General features: G+C 37.5%; 1 protein-coding gene across 5 annotated transcripts in view; it reads right to left on the bottom strand.

The window, feature by feature from the left end:
- The window catches only part of znf462.S (zinc finger protein 462 S homeolog), a 48,953-nt gene that overhangs the window by 8,468 nt on the left and 22,912 nt on the right, over positions 1-17,573 (bottom strand). For 3 of the 5 annotated variants that reach the window (XM_018243767.2, XM_041580087.1, XM_018243765.2), the window contains exons 2-9: positions 14,841-15,097; positions 9,288-14,641; positions 7,450-7,611; positions 6,126-6,421; positions 5,531-5,649; positions 5,063-5,242; positions 3,113-3,380; positions 2,238-2,374 (exon numbers count right to left, since the gene is read on the bottom strand). In XM_018243767.2, the coding sequence (XP_018099256.1) occupies positions 2,238-2,374; positions 3,113-3,380; positions 5,063-5,242; positions 5,531-5,649; positions 6,126-6,421; positions 7,450-7,611; positions 9,288-14,641; positions 14,841-15,066 (6,742 nt within the window). In that variant the 5' untranslated portion in view covers positions 15,067-15,097. Of the gene's footprint in view, positions 1-2,237; positions 2,375-3,112; positions 3,381-5,062; positions 5,243-5,530; positions 5,650-6,125; positions 6,422-7,449; positions 7,612-9,287; positions 14,642-14,840; positions 15,098-15,378; positions 15,527-16,898; positions 17,442-17,573 lie in introns of those variants that run through there. The other 2 variants (XM_018243766.2, XM_041580086.1) reach the window with 2 other exon arrangements.

Here is a 17,573-nt window from a genome sequence, read left to right as displayed (position 1 = left end):
GATTACCATGTGTTACTGCTCCTGGGCAAACTTATTACCTTTTATCACATATGGGGGTTAGTGTCTTAAGTTCCATGCCCAGCACCTGATATCCTGGGAAAAGCAATTAGTCTAGTATTGTCGGAGTTATAGCAGCCCAAAAATGCAGGCCCAACTAATCTTAGAGCACTGTCAAAGTCAGGTTGGTGCTCATCATTTCCTGTTGGATACTACCAGGACTTCATAGAGTGTTCTGTAAGCAGTAGGTTAGATTTTATAACTACAGACATGATCTGCACAACACTGAAAGCTTTAACTCATTCCCAATGCGCTACTGCATGGAAAAATAAGAACTGGGGTTCTTAATTTTTAGTGTGTTGTTGAATGACCAATTCTAAGCGACTTTTCAATTAGTCTTCATTACAGTTTTTTACATTTTTTAATTATTTGCCTTCCTCTTATAACTCTTTCTAGCTTTCAAATGGGGGTCACTGACCTCTTCTAAAAACAAATGCTCTGTAAGGCCACCAATTTATTGTTACTGCTACTTTTTATTGCTCATCTTTTTGTTTACTCCCTCCCTCCCTAGTTATATTCTTGTCTCTTATTCAAATCAGTATATGGTTGTTAGGGTAATTTGGATTGTAGCAACCAGATTGCTGAAATTGCAAACTGGAGAGCTGCTGAATAAAAAAGCTAAATAACTCAAAAACCCCAAATAAAAAAAAATTAAAGCCAATTGCAAATTGTTTTAGAGTATCACTTCTACATCATACTAAAAGTTATCTCAAAGGTAAACAGCTCCTTTAATTTATAGTTTTTGAGATATAAACAGTTTGTTAGGACATTGTTAGGACATTGCTCACTGTAAAAACTAAAGTAAATACTGTACATGAATTAAATGTAATCTATGCGGCTGGAGTATCCAGGTGTCTAATAACCAGAACCTATCTTCCTGCTTTGCAGTTCCAATCTGTAACCAATCAGAAAGCTGCAAAGCAGGAATGTAGGCTAACTATATTTGAAACATTTTTTATTTTGCACAGTCTCTTTACTTTTTTTTTTATTTTACACTGACCTGTTCCTTTAAAGCTGCAAATAGCTCAGTTATGTGGTTTGTCAGTGGATCACTGAACATTGCTGATGCAAAATGGAATCAGCCAATAACAGTTAAAATTAATCATAGTATCTGTTTGTAGACAATTAGGCTGAGGAACTCACAAATATACTGTGAAAAAAATTAATTAAAGAAATATATTCCTGTAAAATTACAGAAGTTTATTTCTGTAAAGGAAATACCATCCTGTCATTTCATGAGAACAATAGATCTTTATAAAAATATATTGCATAAAACAGCTCATATGTAAAACCCAGCTTCATGTAAATTAAATATTTTAATATACTGTATTAGAAGTATGTGCCATTGGGCAATCATAAATAGAAAATTGCCATTTTCAGTACTAAGGGCTTTCCCCTAGGATGCTAGGATTCACGGTGCACACAAACAAACCACACATGTTAGCTCTCATGAGCCAATTCACAAAACAAGTTCTGTCTTTGCTTCTAACTTTCTTCTTGTGACAGTTACAGTTGCATTATTTCTGGTCAGGTGATCTCTTAGGCAGCACAGAGAATATCATAAAATGGTGGCTCAAGGTAAAAGAACGAAAAGGGCAACATTTACTTAAATTTATACCAGTTTGCTAATATACCAGTTAATATGATGCAAACTATATGTTCCTTAACCGAGTGCCAGCAATTTAGATTCTAGCCGGCGGGAAGGCGGTTCGGGGAGATTAAAAAGATGCCCGAGATTAGTCGCCCGAAGAAGCAATTTGTCACTGGGCCACTATTCTCCTGAAATAGCAGTGCGTGCCCTTACCCTTAACTGGTGATCCATACATCTCAAGACACTGTCAACAAACAGCTTGTCTATATCATCCTCCTGTTTCATGCTTTTCATTCAGATATTTATTACGTTAAGGTTACATAAGAAATAGTTGTTTGTTAAATATAAAAATATACATTTTCTCATTAATCTATATTTAAGTAATATTTTCCATAAAAATGAATGTTACCAATCCTTTTATGGATGAAGATCCTAATGGGACACATCACTAAAAGTAGACCTTGCAAGTCAATCCTTCAGTTCAGATAACTGGAGACATACAGATTGTATCACATATACATAACAGCATACAACTTTACTTGTCACATTTAAAAATATATATATAATAAACACTAAAAGATATGGATACCTCTGTGCAGGACTATATGGTCTATCATGTTGTGCTTATATCTTGTATGGTACAGGCAGAGAGGGCAGCGTAAATCTTTGGGTCCTTCCATTGGAGTAGCAGAATGTCCAGCTTCAACATGCATTGTAAAAGCTGATCTGTAAACAATAAGTGAAAGCTCTAACTATAAAGCAAACAATAATGGTTGAATTCCCGTATCCACATCAACTGAAAAAATGCTCATAAATATCCTTTCAAGTATTATTTGATTCCTTTCATCTCCTCGTTTAATCATCTATAGAACAGTGCAGTTACCACTACTACATCTGAGGAAGCCATAATCTGCAATATTTCTCATCAATGAAGACCATGGGGGTATATTAAAGGCACACCACACCTTGTCTAAGAATTTATGGTGTCCATGTAAATGCCAAATAAAGGTCTGGGACCTTTTATCCAAAATGAACTCTACTACAGTTGATTTAAAAAGCTACTGTGTAGCCATTCAAAGCCAAAAAGAAGAAAGGGCACAGGATACATAGCAGGTAACAGATAAGCTCTTTAGTATACAATGGGATTCTTCAGAATTTATCTGTTATCTACTCTGTGCTTGAATGGCTGCTCCCATGGCTACATAGCAGCTTGTTTATATAAACTATAGTTGCATTTCTATAGCAAATACACCAGTTTTACCAGTGGAGGGTAACAGTAAGTTATATTGTCATTCCTTTAAACCACTTACATTTTTTGGTTTTATTGTTCCTTTAAACAACCTAGACTACTGCTTTAATGACAAAAAGGATTTATTATCCGATATAACAGCAAAATGATTTATTATAGGACTAATGTAAACTCGTTAATGAAAGCTGCAAACTTGCAGCTTGGTTTTTACTTACTTAAAGCTAGTGTAGAAGGAGCAATCTTTGCACTTGAAGAGTTTTTTCCCTCCATGTTTATCCCGATAGTGACGACGAATACTCTGAATATATCCAGAGGCAAAATCACAAAATTCACAGTTGAGGACGGCTTCTTGATTTTGCTCAGCTGACGTGCTGCTTACAGGAAGAGGCGATGGACTATTGTTGTTGTTATATCTAGCGAGTGCAGCAGACTGGTAATGATTGAGTTGCTGTTGGACATCAGGTGGCTCAGAATATAAAGAGTCTGTGACATGATGGAAAACAAATAAGGAGTAGCTTAACCATCTAAAAGGTTGCAGTCAATGTCTTGTAACAAATAAAACCATTAAAATAAAACATCTTTACACATTTTGCATCAATAGCAGTAAGTGAAGTGAAAAGAAACAGGACAATTGCTTTCAGGTCTTGAAACAACTGGTTTATAAAATGTATGTGATAAACTTAACTATGGAAAGCTATCTTTATCCCAGTTTATTCCAGAGAATTTACACAGCATAATAAATATGCCCAAAGTGTCTCCAAAAATGAACAGCACAGGATGAAAGTTGCACAGCAATTCAGAGGAGTAGCAAGAGTGTGAAAGGAAATGGGGGCCAGCAAATGTGCTATGAAGGATCATCAGCAATTTCCTCCATATTGTTGAGTTTTATATTTTTTAGAAACAAACCACTATCTGGACAAATGAATGTTTAAGAGATTACATTCGGTGGCAGTTTAGGGAAAGGAGTGCCAATAACTGGTAAAGTAAAATTAAAGGCAGGAAGTGCAGGGACTGTCTGCAAATTCTTAAGCTGGATTTCTTTTCTTTTCTGTTCTCCAAATGTCTGGCACTGAATTACTGACTAAAAAACAGAACAAACAAAGCCACTGTCTACTAACTATCCCACTAGCACACTGTATTCCAGCACCAAGATGTCCAACAGATGCCTATGTGGGGATGCAAGTAATCATTTGAGGTGCAGAGTTGGGGTGCCCACAAAAAGAAGTAGTAGGGATCTGTAGGCATGCTGAGCAAATATGGAGGGGTGGCTGTTTGGTTATCTTTGTTTTGGTACTTTTACTTCTATATGTATCTTTATGAAATCATTATATCCAAGTGTGAGCACTTTACAAAAATAGGCCGCGTTTGATGTAGAAAAGAAACATCCGAAAATGCAATAGAAAGAAAAAAAGGATGGTTTCAAAATTACTTAAAGAAAGGCTGTCTGCTAAGAAAAGTGCCTCAAAAGAATCTGTGTAACCTGTAGAATGCTTATCTTTCAATAGATCAATAGATGTTTTATGTGATTTAAAGGGGAGAATTCTAAGGGATGAAACATCACACACTAGTGCAAACAACATTTACAACGTTTTTTAAAATAGACTTTTGGGTCAATATAGAACATGATTAAATCGCACCAATTTTTGTCTATGTCACATCAAGCACCACAGAATTTAAGGGTGAGGACACACATTGCTACTAGTAGCAGCTACTTGTCACGGCTACAAAATGGACAACAGTGATAATTGGCTTTGCTAAGACACTAAAGGGTAATATAATAAAAGGCACTACGTTTACCCAGGAGCCGTAACCCATTGCAATCAGAAAGTAGGATTTACTGGTCACCTTTTAAAAAAGCAAATTGGTTGCTATGGGTTACTGCTCCTAGGTAAACATAGTGCCTTCTATTACATATGGGGGTATATGTATTTAAGTAGAGGAAATTCTCAGTTTTGTCTGTGGTTTTTTGGCATTTTGTAGCCACAACAAATAGTTGCTACTAGTGTAGCTCAGTGTGTCTTCACACTAAAGATGGCTTTAAATGCATGACAATGCAAAACAGGGACTACATTAAAGAGAACCATATAGGATATGTGTTTAAACTGTACCACTCTATAACAGAGAGTTCAGCTTTGAAAGATGCCTAGTGCTTAAACAGCTCTTACCATCTAAACCAGACTCCTTGCCCATCCTTGTAGTTTGCTTGGCACGTGGGTTTGTCTGAGAAATTGTGCGTATTCGAGGTAATGTTATTGTTTTCCCATGAACTTTTAATGAGTGATCCTTCAGCTGGCTGATTGTCATAGTTGAAAATGAGCAAAAAGAGCATCTATAGGCATGATCACCTGAAAAGAAAAGCAACTATATCAGAAGATAAATCAGTAATTATCTTAAAATTAAATCTTCTTGATGGTGAAATGCCTGGCAATCATGTGTACACATTTTTATATGATTTTTTGGTCATAATCCCATTCACAGTGACACATAAGGTGTGCTTACATTTTGCACAACAATCAGGAGTTTTGATGTTACATTTGTTGAACAGAAGAAAAAGAAGAGAATAAAAAACCTAAAACTGAGAAATGTGCCTAAATGCCATTCGTTTCAAGTGTACATATTACATACAAACTCACCTGCATGAGCTTTCATCATATGAGTTTTTAGTCGACTGTTATAGGAAGACTTGAAAGGGCACAGTTTGCATCTGAAAGGTTTGTGATGTCCATGATGAGTCTGGATGTGACGATCCAAACTGTGTAGAAAATATCTGGTTATTGCAAAAGTGATTTGTACTCATTTTGAGATTTCACCTGCAAAATCCTACAAATATTTAGACAAACACATTTTTAACAGCAGAAATCATTATCTGCAGCTGTAGAACAAATAAAGTTGGGAACCTTAAGGAAATATTAAATACTGCAGATCTATTCCTAGCACGTGGCTTGACAGGTGCTACATAATTACAAAGATATTGGGGGGGGTGGCAGCAGACTGGGGGGAAAAAGTAAATTAGTCTCCCAAAGTCACCTTTTTTTTATGATTACTTCCATGACTTTACAACTTAGCAGGGAGAACTGGGTCACATTCTAAACAGTAGATTATAAACTACTGTTTTAAGCCTGGGTCCAATTTTGAGTCAAAATATAGAACAACATACTTCACTGTAAGGTAAAATAAATGTAGACATTAAAAATCACATTAATAAAAGAAGTTTGCAAAAAAACATACTTATGCCGGAAGGCAGAGACAAAGGAGCAGAAGTGGCAGCTGTATTTATCCTCTCGAGTAAACATTGCAAGTGCCAAGTGGCTTCTTTCATGGGAGCGAAGACCTTGCATGGACATTAAAACACGGTCACACTGTTTACACGGGTAACCACCAGGTCTTGTTCTACGTCCTTTTTTTGTATCCTTTGCTTCTTCTATTAGGTTTTCATTAGCAGGGGTTGATGCACAGGATGCCTCTTCAACATCCTCCTCATAATCTTCATCATAATCTTCATATGTTAACGCATCCTTTACATCCTTAAAATAAATCAGAAATATTGCATTAGAAGAAAACCGTTGCTGCCTAATGATGAATGAGAAAGACTACTAAACTAAACTATAAACTCCATCAACTTGAAATTTCTCAAATACAGACCTCCTGATAAATAAAATGCAATGGAATGCTTCAATATATGCTTCAGAGTTACATTAAATAGAATTAGTTTATATACTGTAAAACACTGCAAATAAACTTAAGGGGGATCCAACAGTCTCAAGACAATCTTACTAAAAATAACTGTACTCTATGGAGAGTAGCCTTTGCTAGAACATGTCTATTCAACAAGAATCCCACAGGCCCTTCCATAGATCGACTTAAGGGGTCAATTTATTACTGTTTATTACATAATCAATTTAATTATGCCCTATAACATGTGGTAGGCAACTGACCACATAACACATTAACAGGACTGTTACTAATTCAATTACTTAACATGGAGTGAGACATTTCATACCTACACATAGGTATGACATATGTAAAAATATAGACTACGTTTGTTACAAAGTATCAATGCATTAAGTTTTATACATTACCCTTCAGTTCTCTATTCTGTAGTTAATAATGTAGAACAAGTGATCGCTAGGGATGTAGCGAACTGTTCTGCTGCGAACTAGTTCGCGCGAACTTCGACCGTTCTCGTCCGCCGAATGTTCACGAACGTTTGGGAACGTTCGCATTTTGAGTTCGCGTTCGATCGTTCGGCCATTCGACCATTCGAATTCCTTCGACCGCTAAAAATCGAACGATTTCCATTCGTTCGAACGATTGTAAGCATTCGATCGAATGAAAAGCATTCGATCGAATGGCTTTGATCGTTCGATTCGAATGAAAATCCTTCGATCGAATGATTAAAATCCTTCGATCGTTCGAATCGAACGATTTTAGCGGGTGTTCGAAGTTCGCGAACGGCGTTCGCGAACACCAAATCGGCAGTTCGCTACATCCCTGGTGATCGCAAAACACACCCTATACTAATATCGATTAACTGTTGATAAGTTATTTGTACCTGTAAGTCAGCAGGAAGTTCAGAGACATTTCCATATTGTACATGTTTGCGAAGATGGTTGCAGATGGCTCGGAGTGTTGGGTGGACTTCCACACAGAACTTACATTTGTATCCCACAACTGCCTTTTCCTTAAAATTCTTCTGTAACGCTGCTTCGTTTCCCTGTAACAATGTATTCAAAAATAAAGTCTAAGCTAAACAGGGACCACTACACTGTTATAAGCAATATCCGAGACTACATAGGACTGTGCTGTATACACAAACACAAAAGCTAGCAGTCATTCCGAAGAAAAAATGTAAGCCAGTTTGCTTAGCAGTTATGCAATTCTAAATAGACATACAATTTTCATTCCTGAATGGAATATTTAAGGTATAAGAAAACAATTTTTAAAACAATAAAGCCACTAAAACATGATGTGCAGTCATTGTTTCAATATATTTTAGCCTGGAGCATATCACTGTGGAATGATGCAGAAAAAGAAAATACAAAACAAAAAGCAAAGTTGTCCAGCTGATTCAAGACTCAAATGGGCTTAGGTATCAAAAGGAAAATTTCTAAAGGGGGGGGGGTTAAAAAAAAAAAGATGGTAGAGGGGAAAATAAAGTTATTTCCACCTATTTATTCATAGACTAATTTTCCAGTAATTGTTCCTCCTCTACTGAAAATTTTCAAAAAATGTTAAAAAGTGGGCCTGGCTATATTTGTATTGTATGTATGGGCCCTGAAAATTCATCATACCTACATTTTCAAATATTTTTATGCCAACACATTTTTGTTAAGTTAATTAGGCTTACTGTAAGTCTGTATAGATACTTTATTTCTACAGAGTAAACAACACTTAAAATTTGCCCGCATTCTACCAAATCTATAAAACTATAAGATATCTTCTGTTTTTGAAATTGTTGTGCTTTTGACATTGTTACAGTTTGACAGCTGACAAATTGTACCAGTGCATGTTACTATTTTAGAGATAGAAGGAATGTGCTTGAAAGAGTTGTGTTTGTGGTTACTTTATTGAAAATGTATACAAAAACCGTACTAGTGTGGCCCAACTGTTCCACTTCCTGCCAGCTGAATTCTCTAGCTGTGCAGGGGAGCTGGCAGCACTCAGGACAAGGTACTGTAGCAGCTAGGAAGATCTGATAGGGAAGTGAAGTCTGTCTTTGCTTGTGTGACTGCAGGTAGGGGCGCACCGCTAATGAGGCGGCAGCGCCCAACCCCCCCCCCCCCGGTTGCCAGGGGCAGCAAAAATGCCGCTCCTGGTAACTAAGAGCAAGATTTCCGTTTTTTTTAACTGGGAAATTCGGCTCTTCTAGTGCAGACAGCACAATTATGCTCTCTGCACTAGCAACTTGGACACCCCCGACCCCCGTCCGGCACTGAAAATGTGAGTGCAGTGGGGAGGCGGCAGAACGAAGGCCGCCACAAGAGGCAAAATGGCCAGTATCGCCCCCTGACTGCAGGGCTGTGAACGGCTGTCCCCCTCCTACTGTGCTTCTGGCAGGGATCGTTAGGACATGTCCACCCCTCATTTGAAACACAGACAGGGACCAGTGAACTTCTATATGGCGCTCCAATAAATGGGCCATTTGTAAAGATAGTATTAAATTAATATGTCACAGTTGCCAACAAAATTAGGGGGTTTTCATTAATTCTATATGTCTCCTTTAACAATATATACCTAAAAAATAGTCTATATTCTCATTTCTTATTACATGACCAACAGAAAGCGTAAATGGTCTAATTTCAAAATAGGACCTGGGTCTTGAATCCAAACAAAATTGTAAATAAAAAAAGCACGTTTTCAAAATAAATAATGCTTAAGATTTACTCTTACCCTTTCTTGTTTGCTGTCTGCACTCTCTGCAAGTTTCTGCTTGTTCAAAAGCTGCTTTCTCCTTTCCTGACGTTTGGCACGTTTCTGGAAGTCCTCATTGTGAACATTCAGATGAACGGTAAGATCAGCTACACTGTTAAGCTTGCTATTACAGTGTTTGCATTTGTAAGTGGTAGTAAGGGAACGTGTGCCAGAAGTACCCAGTATGGAGAAGTCTCTTTTTATGTCTTTACTGTGGTGATCAGTATAATGCATACACAGGAGTTCTGGTGTGCTAAATGAGAGTTTAAAACATTTTATACATCTGAAAGGAAGCAACTCTTGTTCCTGGGGTTCTGGTTCTGTCTCATATTTTTCCTCAGAGCCCTGGGGTTCGCTTTCTTCGGCATACACAGCTGTAAAGTAACCACCAAGTTTGCTAGCATTTTGTTTTTTTGGAAATACTCCAGGATGGCGTTTCATATAATGGGTAACAATACCTTTTTTGCTGTAGGACTGAAAAGAGCACAGCGAGCATGTTTTCTTTTCAACTGCATTCTTTAACTCTTCACTTAACTCCAGTGAATCATCTTTTTGTGGACTAGGAATAACAACTTTATTTGGTTTATCCGTAACTGTTCTAGATGCTGCCAAACAGTGTGTGTAGTATGCATCTATATCATGCCGCTTTTGGTAGTGAGCAGCAAGACCTTTACGAATGGGGTTTGTATAGGAACATAGTGCACATGTGAACAAATTGTTTTTGCCTTCTGGTTGGGCTCTTACATTATTATGTTTAATGCGGTAGTGCCTGGCTATACCTTTTCTGGTTGAACAGAAGTATTTACATAACTGACATCTGAAGACTGTGTGTGGGGCCAAATGGTTTCTTTTATATTTTGTAGGTCCTTTTAACACATCAGCTTCTAATGTAACAACAGTCTGAGGAGGATGTTCATCCAAAAGGGCATATGTCTCAACAGAAGAAAAATCTTTTGGAGATGAAGGTGAAAGCATATCAGGTTCTGGCTGGTCATGATATTTTTCATAGTGGATTTTCAATTTTTCCAGGGTTCCATGAGTATATGGGCAGATTTTACACCTATAAGCACCGTAACCTTGCTTAAAAATGCGACTGTTTTCATCAGATTCGTTCTGAGACATTTCAGTAGACTGTTCAACATCATGCACAAAATCTTCAGCTGTTACTTTAACTGAAGGATGTCTCTTTTGATAGTGAGTGAGCACACCATGGATTCGTGTATTAATATATGGACAGTGCCGGCATTTATAAACTGCTCCTGGATTTATGTCAACCTCCTGAGCAAAATCTGCTGCTTTAACTTTCATACCAGGATGTTTTTTTCCATAATGTGTCAAAAGGCCATGCAAATTATTGTATTCTGAATGGCAAACTGTGCACAAATATGGAGAAGAAGATATGGCAAAGTTATTTGTTTGCAATGATAAAGTCTTTTTTTGTGATAAACTGTAATTATCACCACCGTCCATTTGTGGTTCTACATTTCTAGTAGGCTTTCCAGCAGAATGCACCTGTACAGCTTCTTCTGAATTTGAATTCTCTGTACCATCCTTTTCCTTAATTATGTTAAATAGTACTGATTCGTCACCTTTCAGAGCCCAAGGGTGAAATGCTTGGTAGTGGTTGGTGATATCCCAAATAGATGGTGCTTCAAAAGTACAGTCCCTACACTTATAGGACTTTGATTCTGTGGAGGCTTCATTAGGTGGAGAATCTGGACCAGCACATAACTTAGTTGCCATATAGGTGTAATCAACATAGTGTTCAGGATGTCTCCTTTGGTAATGTTCAAGCAATCCACTTGGCTCTGGATGAGAATAAATGCACCACTCACAGTGATATCCAGCCTCTATGAGGCCATCTAGAAATGCCCATTTAAGAATTGTTGTAACAGTTGCCCTTAAAGCAGGATGATCTTTTTTCATATGCTTTCTGAGGGCATAAACATACGGAGTTGCATATGAGCACTGTCGACACCTCAGGCTCCTAAGCTTCTCTTTGTCATGTTCACTGGTAGTTGGAAAAGTCTGTGTGTTTGTTATGGGTTTCTTTTGTCCTTGTTCACACATACTCCTAATAGCAGCAGTATGCTGTCTGATAACATCGGCATTCACTTTAAAATCTCTGTGTTTCTTTTGGTAGTGAATGAGAACTCCTTTCACAGTCTGATTCCCATAGTCACAGTGCTGGCAGAAAAACATTTCATTTCCCCTTGATTGTGTATTGCCTTTCTTTGCATTTGGGGTGGAAGTTGGTTGTTTTATGGGTGTGTTCTGTAGTGCATCTATATTTCTAACAGTTGCTGCAGTTGGAGGAGCCTGGCGAATGTACTTTGCAGTGACCTTAATTTCAGGGTGTCTTTTTTGATAGTGAACCAATACACCTACAACTGATCGATTGCTGTAGGAACAGTGCTTGCAGAAGTATAATTCGGGAGTTACTTCTGATGGGGAAGTCACATTTGGAGTGGGCACAGGAGATTGTTGTTGCACTAAAGAGCTTGCCTCCAATGCCAGTTGTGAAATTGCAGCAGCACCTTCCACAGAAACAACCCGCATTGTTTTTTGAATTCTGAAGTAGGAAGCTTTTTCATCCGGATGTTTTTTCTGGTAATGTACCAAAACAGAATGCATGTTTGGACTTGCAAACTTGCAAACATCACAATCATAAACAACCACGCTGTTTACAGAGCTTATTGGATTTTCTGTTTCTGTGTCAAATATCTGACTGGTGTTTTTGTTAAAAGCTGCAGAGCTGCTAGCTCCTTGGCCTGTTGGTGTAGATGTTACCATATTTTTGGGGGCTGAATTTAAAATTTCTCGTAACGTTTGGGATTCTGAAGCTATTTCTTCTTGGTGGTCAACAACATAACTTGAGAAAATCATTGCATTATTTATTTTAACGGTTGGGTGCATTCTTTGGTAATGTGGCATTAGACTTCGAACATTTGGACTTGTGTATGAACAAAACCGGCACCGATATATCAAATCAGATTGGTCAAAATTGAGAACATTCATTGCTTCTGGATGGTGCTCTGCATAATGCTGCTGTAAATCTTCAAAATTATTGTAATCAATATAACATTCAAGGCATCTATAAACAGCACTGTGATCACTGGGATCCAAAATATACCTAAAACTAAATTTAATGTACGGGTGCATCCTTTGATAATGAGTGCTCACACTCCTGGCAGATTTGTTGCTAAAGTCACAGTGCTTACAATAGTATAACCTTCCAGATTCCTCATTATACTCTGCGTTTTCATTCTGGTCATTATCGTTATAGAAACTAGACTGATTGCGAGACGTGGATGCACTTGTTTCTTGTTCTTTCATTCCAGTAGACTGGTAGTAGTAATCTTCGTCATCGTCTGACAAAGTCAGTTCAATTTCTGCTCCATTGGGTGTTGCTGCATAATTGTGTTGAATATTCCTGTAGCTCACATTTTTCGGAGAATTATTAGCATCTCTAGCCCACATTTGATGGATTGCATATGCATCAGTTGCATCCATCTGCTCAGATTGTTCCTCTTCTTTGTCTATTTCTACTTCTATTTCCACTTCATTTTCTTCCTCCTCTTCCTCCTCCTCTACTTCCTCCTCCTCATCTTCCACATTTATGACATTATCCTCCTGTTGTTTGCTTTGGTTAATTTTGCTCTGCAGATTGCTTGCAATTTCATCAATTCTAGTTCTTTTTTTTACCGGTGATAAGTCTAAAGGAAAATCATTTGAGTTTTTCCGAGATGTCTTTGCTACAAAATTATTTTTAGAAGATAACCCTAATATGGAAGTTTGACTCTTCCTTACAGTACCTGAAGTGACTGAATCAGGATCATCTTGTGCCTGTCGTACCATGTTACTATTATGTTGTGGCATATCATCACAAAATGAGTGCTTGTGTTGCTGATGAACACGTAGCCCTTTTAAGGTTGTTGTAGAATAGTTGCACATAGTACATTTATATGGGTTCTGCTGGCCAGATTCTGTCATTACGCCAGACTTTTTACCATTCCCATTGCTGCTCTCATAAGCTTCACTAAAAGAAGAGAGACTTTCATTAAGTGTATTTATACTGTCCCACTCTGATGGAGCACCACTATGGCACTGCTTGTGGGCACCTAGTTTTAATGGACTTTTGCATGAAAAAGGACATTCATCACACTTGTAGACAGCAGTCTTTCCAGAGAGATGAATGTTTTCAATATGACGAGAGATGCTCCGTCTATGCATGGTAAGGAAAGGACAAAAGGGACACTGAAATCTGTTCATATACCTTCTAAAAGGAATGCCCTTTGTTTCTAGTAATTTGTTGTTCTCTGATCCTAATAATGGTTCTCCAGAAATCCCTGAAACATGAGGATCCATTGGACATAAGCCATTTTCACTATCTAGATCAATGTAGTCATCATCAGAACTTGAATCATTAAGCAAGCTATTGCTATCCATGTCAATCACAACACTGGAGTTTTCTGAAGCAGTATAAGGAGATCTATCTGACAAATTCACTATACCAGTATCTGCTGATGGCTTTGGTTTTATTGGAACGTATGGCATAGGTGAATATTTGGGAGGGCTGCCTCTATTAAGTGCATTATTCACAGGGCTTCTGTAATTTGAAATGTTAACATTAGGAATGTCATTGCCTATAGTAAGAGGCATAAAGCTGCCGCCTGGATTGGAAACTGGAGAACTTTTGTTCTGCAGATCTGACATGTTCATTCCATCTTGTCTTAAGCTTGAAAGTATTTTGACCATTCCACGGTGTTTTTTCATCATGTGGTCACACCAGCGCTCCCTTCGTGGTGTCTGATAACTGCACCATTCACAACAAAAGTTCCCCCTAGACTTTGTAAGCGGTTTTACCATTGATTCTAGTATACTACGTTCTACTACTTCTGCTGGTAATTCTTTACATGCTTCTTGTAGTGGTATAGGCATGGATATTGGTGGAGGGTTGGATACAGGAGGCATTGGAGTTTCCTTCAAGCTATTCTTGTGATACATTTTCTGATGCTTCAATATCCTTGCTCTTCTAGGAGACTTGTAAGTGCAAAACTGACAAGAAAATACTTTTCCAAACCCATCGTGCAACATTATGTTATAATCTGATGGTCCAACATTTGAAGAGCCTGCTATATTTGTTCCACCATTCCCATGAACCTTTCTAGTATGTTCCACAAGAAGGTTTTTTGATCTAAAATATCGAATGCAGAATTTGCACTGAAAGAACTTGCTGGTTGACTTGGCATTTCCTGCATGATTAGACTGACTGAAATAACTTGGGCTGTGACCATAGTATGATCCACTTGCAGGCTGAGGAGTACTTGGAGCTACAAAGTAGAAATACATAATTAGCAAAATACAGTAAAAACAACACAACAGATAACAAATCAAAACATTTCAACAGTATTAGGCACATATTATAGAATCCATAAACAGAAATAAATGTTTTTAAAAGCATGTGAATGCTTATTATTCACATGAAATTCATAATGTATTATTATGTTTTAGTACATAGATATTACTAACCATGATTTTCTTCAGCTGATGCATATTCATCCTTAACTGAAGGAAACACCCCTTCTAGCTGGTTGATTGAATGCGTTTCCACAGATTTTTCATGGGCCTGGGTAGAGTCTTCCTCAGCTACATCTGCAGGTTGCAAAAATGCAGTATGGACATCCTGAATATGGGACTTTAGGTCTTCATAGGTCTGAGCTTTGAAGTTGCAGCCATCACACTGAAGAACCTCCATATTCCTAAAGCAGGCTTTTCATTAGGAAATTCTAATAAGCAAAAAAAGAATAAAAATATCAGGTCAGAAAAACTGAAAGAAAAATTCTAGCAGAGATAAAATGTGTTAGAAAGAACTTTGTTTGTCAATCCAAGAGATGATTGGTTTGACAATTACATTGAAAGAAGGGATAGAACAGTTGGCTAATGGCATATGTTATATTTTCTCTGACAGTAGAAAACGCCTAACAGAGAAAACACACATTCGGCCCCATACTGCTCCATATTATTGCGCATTGACAGTTGGGGAGTTGGCATATATTTATGTACTTACAGGGCAGACTATGGTCAGAAAATAATCAAGTGGGAATTTTATCTGCCCCTTATCTTGTATCTGCCCATTGTGTGCAGTCACAAAAGGATTCTCCATCTCACATAGTGCATGCATGGGGAAGTTCTGCATGTTCTTCTTCTGTTTTTTTCTACCAGAAGGGAAAAAAAAGCAATGTGAGCTGTTGGCCTTTATGTTACCAAACTATGGAGAAAAAGCAACTGCACACAACTTTGAGTGCTCTAAGTTTTTATAAATAACTTATAATTGTAATGTTTCCATTGTAGAAAGGATCTATATATATTTACTTGAACAGGAAAAGTAAATGTAGAAATACATTATGAAAGAAAAGTTCAAATTATGTTTTGTCTTTCAATAAGGGGAAAGTTTAAAATTTCTCCCCATATCCTCCTCTGAATCCAAACATCCCGTGCAGATGCTTAACAGCAATTAAATCCAATCTAGTCTTCCAGAGTTTTCCTTCAACACACAGAACCTTTATATTGCAATACCACAAAAGAAAATAAAAACTTGCATTCCTTTAGGACAGGAAGAGTACATGCTGCAGCATTTCATTTTTGTTTCTACTCATATTCATTGAGTTAAGAGTTGCAGTCTAATGGCTAAAGTTGGAAATTATTCCATCCATCTAAAACCCTGGAGATAAGTATTACTATTTCACAACTTAACTTATTCTTCAGACTTCTGAACAGGATTGTTGTTCATTTTGGGCACATGTGTTGGAAAAGATCCATCTGTATGTGAATTGCAAAGCCAAAATCATACCTAGCCCATTTAAGAGACAAATAACTGCATGTGGATAAAATTTACAGCTCAGAATAATCATTGGGGGTTGATGGGTGGTAAGCCTAATATCTACTGTATTAAATATTCTTAACATTTGAATAAATCAGAAATAGTCCTTTAGTACTAACTAGACAATAGGGTCCTTCATGGGGATTTCTGTAGCTCCAGGGTCCAGGCCATTTCTGGCCCACCATATAATACAATTTTAGGCAACACTGAACACAACATGTTCTAGAATTCAGATGAAAAAAATTAAAACAATACACAAGATGCTCATAGCTTGCACAAACGAATTCCAAATAAATAAAAGTGTAAGTGCGACACTGTACAATTAACTAAGCTTTCTCTTGAATTAATGACTTGTTCTTCCACTTCTTTTCTCTTATAACTGCTATGGTACTTGGAAGATCTATCACGCACCAACTCCTCTGTTTCTAATTTCACCTTCTATTTAGAATACTACTGTAGCTTCTATTATTCAAGCTTCAGAAGCATAATTCCTGTGTTATGAGGTTATGACGTTTGTATATTTTAAACAAAAATACGTACAAAGTAAGGCTGCGCAACCCATGCAAGAATTAGTAAAACAGCACTTGAGGATTTGGAAGAAAAACCTGCATTATGTATCATGAAATGACACAATGAAATGCTCCTCATTTTCTCTGCTGCAAAAAGCGTCTGGAAGAAGGATTGAACATTCACAGAGACACATTTACCTAAACTACAGCTTGCCTTTTCTTTCTCTTCAATATGAGCTTTGCACTAGATACTTTTAAACCAATCTACAGTAATCAAGATACTTGAAGCTCTTATTTCAGAGCACTAAGAGTGGATTGTGTGGAAGAGGTTGCTATCTGCTGTAGATCAAATTACAGCAGCAAGTGAAGCCCCACCCCATGTCTCTTAGCACAGTCCATTACATCTCAAAGCACTTTTTTTTCCATGGTGCAGATGACTCCTGCATTCAAAGCACTTCACATAAAAGCAGATCATCCAGTTTTTTCTCTACCCATCCCCCAAAGCCTAGTCCTTTCATCTCTGCCAAACAAGCCACAGCTCTGCTGAATGTTTTTAATCACACAGTCAAGAGATAGAACCTTCTGCGTCACAGAAGCTCTGAACGGACTATGCAGTCCTAGTCCTCTGAGCTTTAGAAGCAGCCATTTTAACTATGAAAACACACACACCAGAAGCTTACAGCAACAACATGGCTTCAAAGTGTGCAAGCTTTCTCTTTTTTTCCTAATCCTACACTAATTCAGATGTTTATATTGTTACACAGACAAAAATATATATATTTTAAAAACTGCATTTTTTTGTTTCACAGTATATTTAACCATTTGATTCTACAAAGGAACACATATCAGAAGTTTGCATATAGATTTGAAGAG

Source organism: Xenopus laevis, chromosome 1S (assembly GCF_017654675.1).
Source record: "Xenopus laevis strain J_2021 chromosome 1S, Xenopus_laevis_v10.1, whole genome shotgun sequence".
NCBI classification, from domain to species: Eukaryota; Metazoa; Chordata; class Amphibia; order Anura; family Pipidae; genus Xenopus; species Xenopus laevis.
This window is presented reverse-complemented; position numbering and strand designations above follow the sequence as displayed.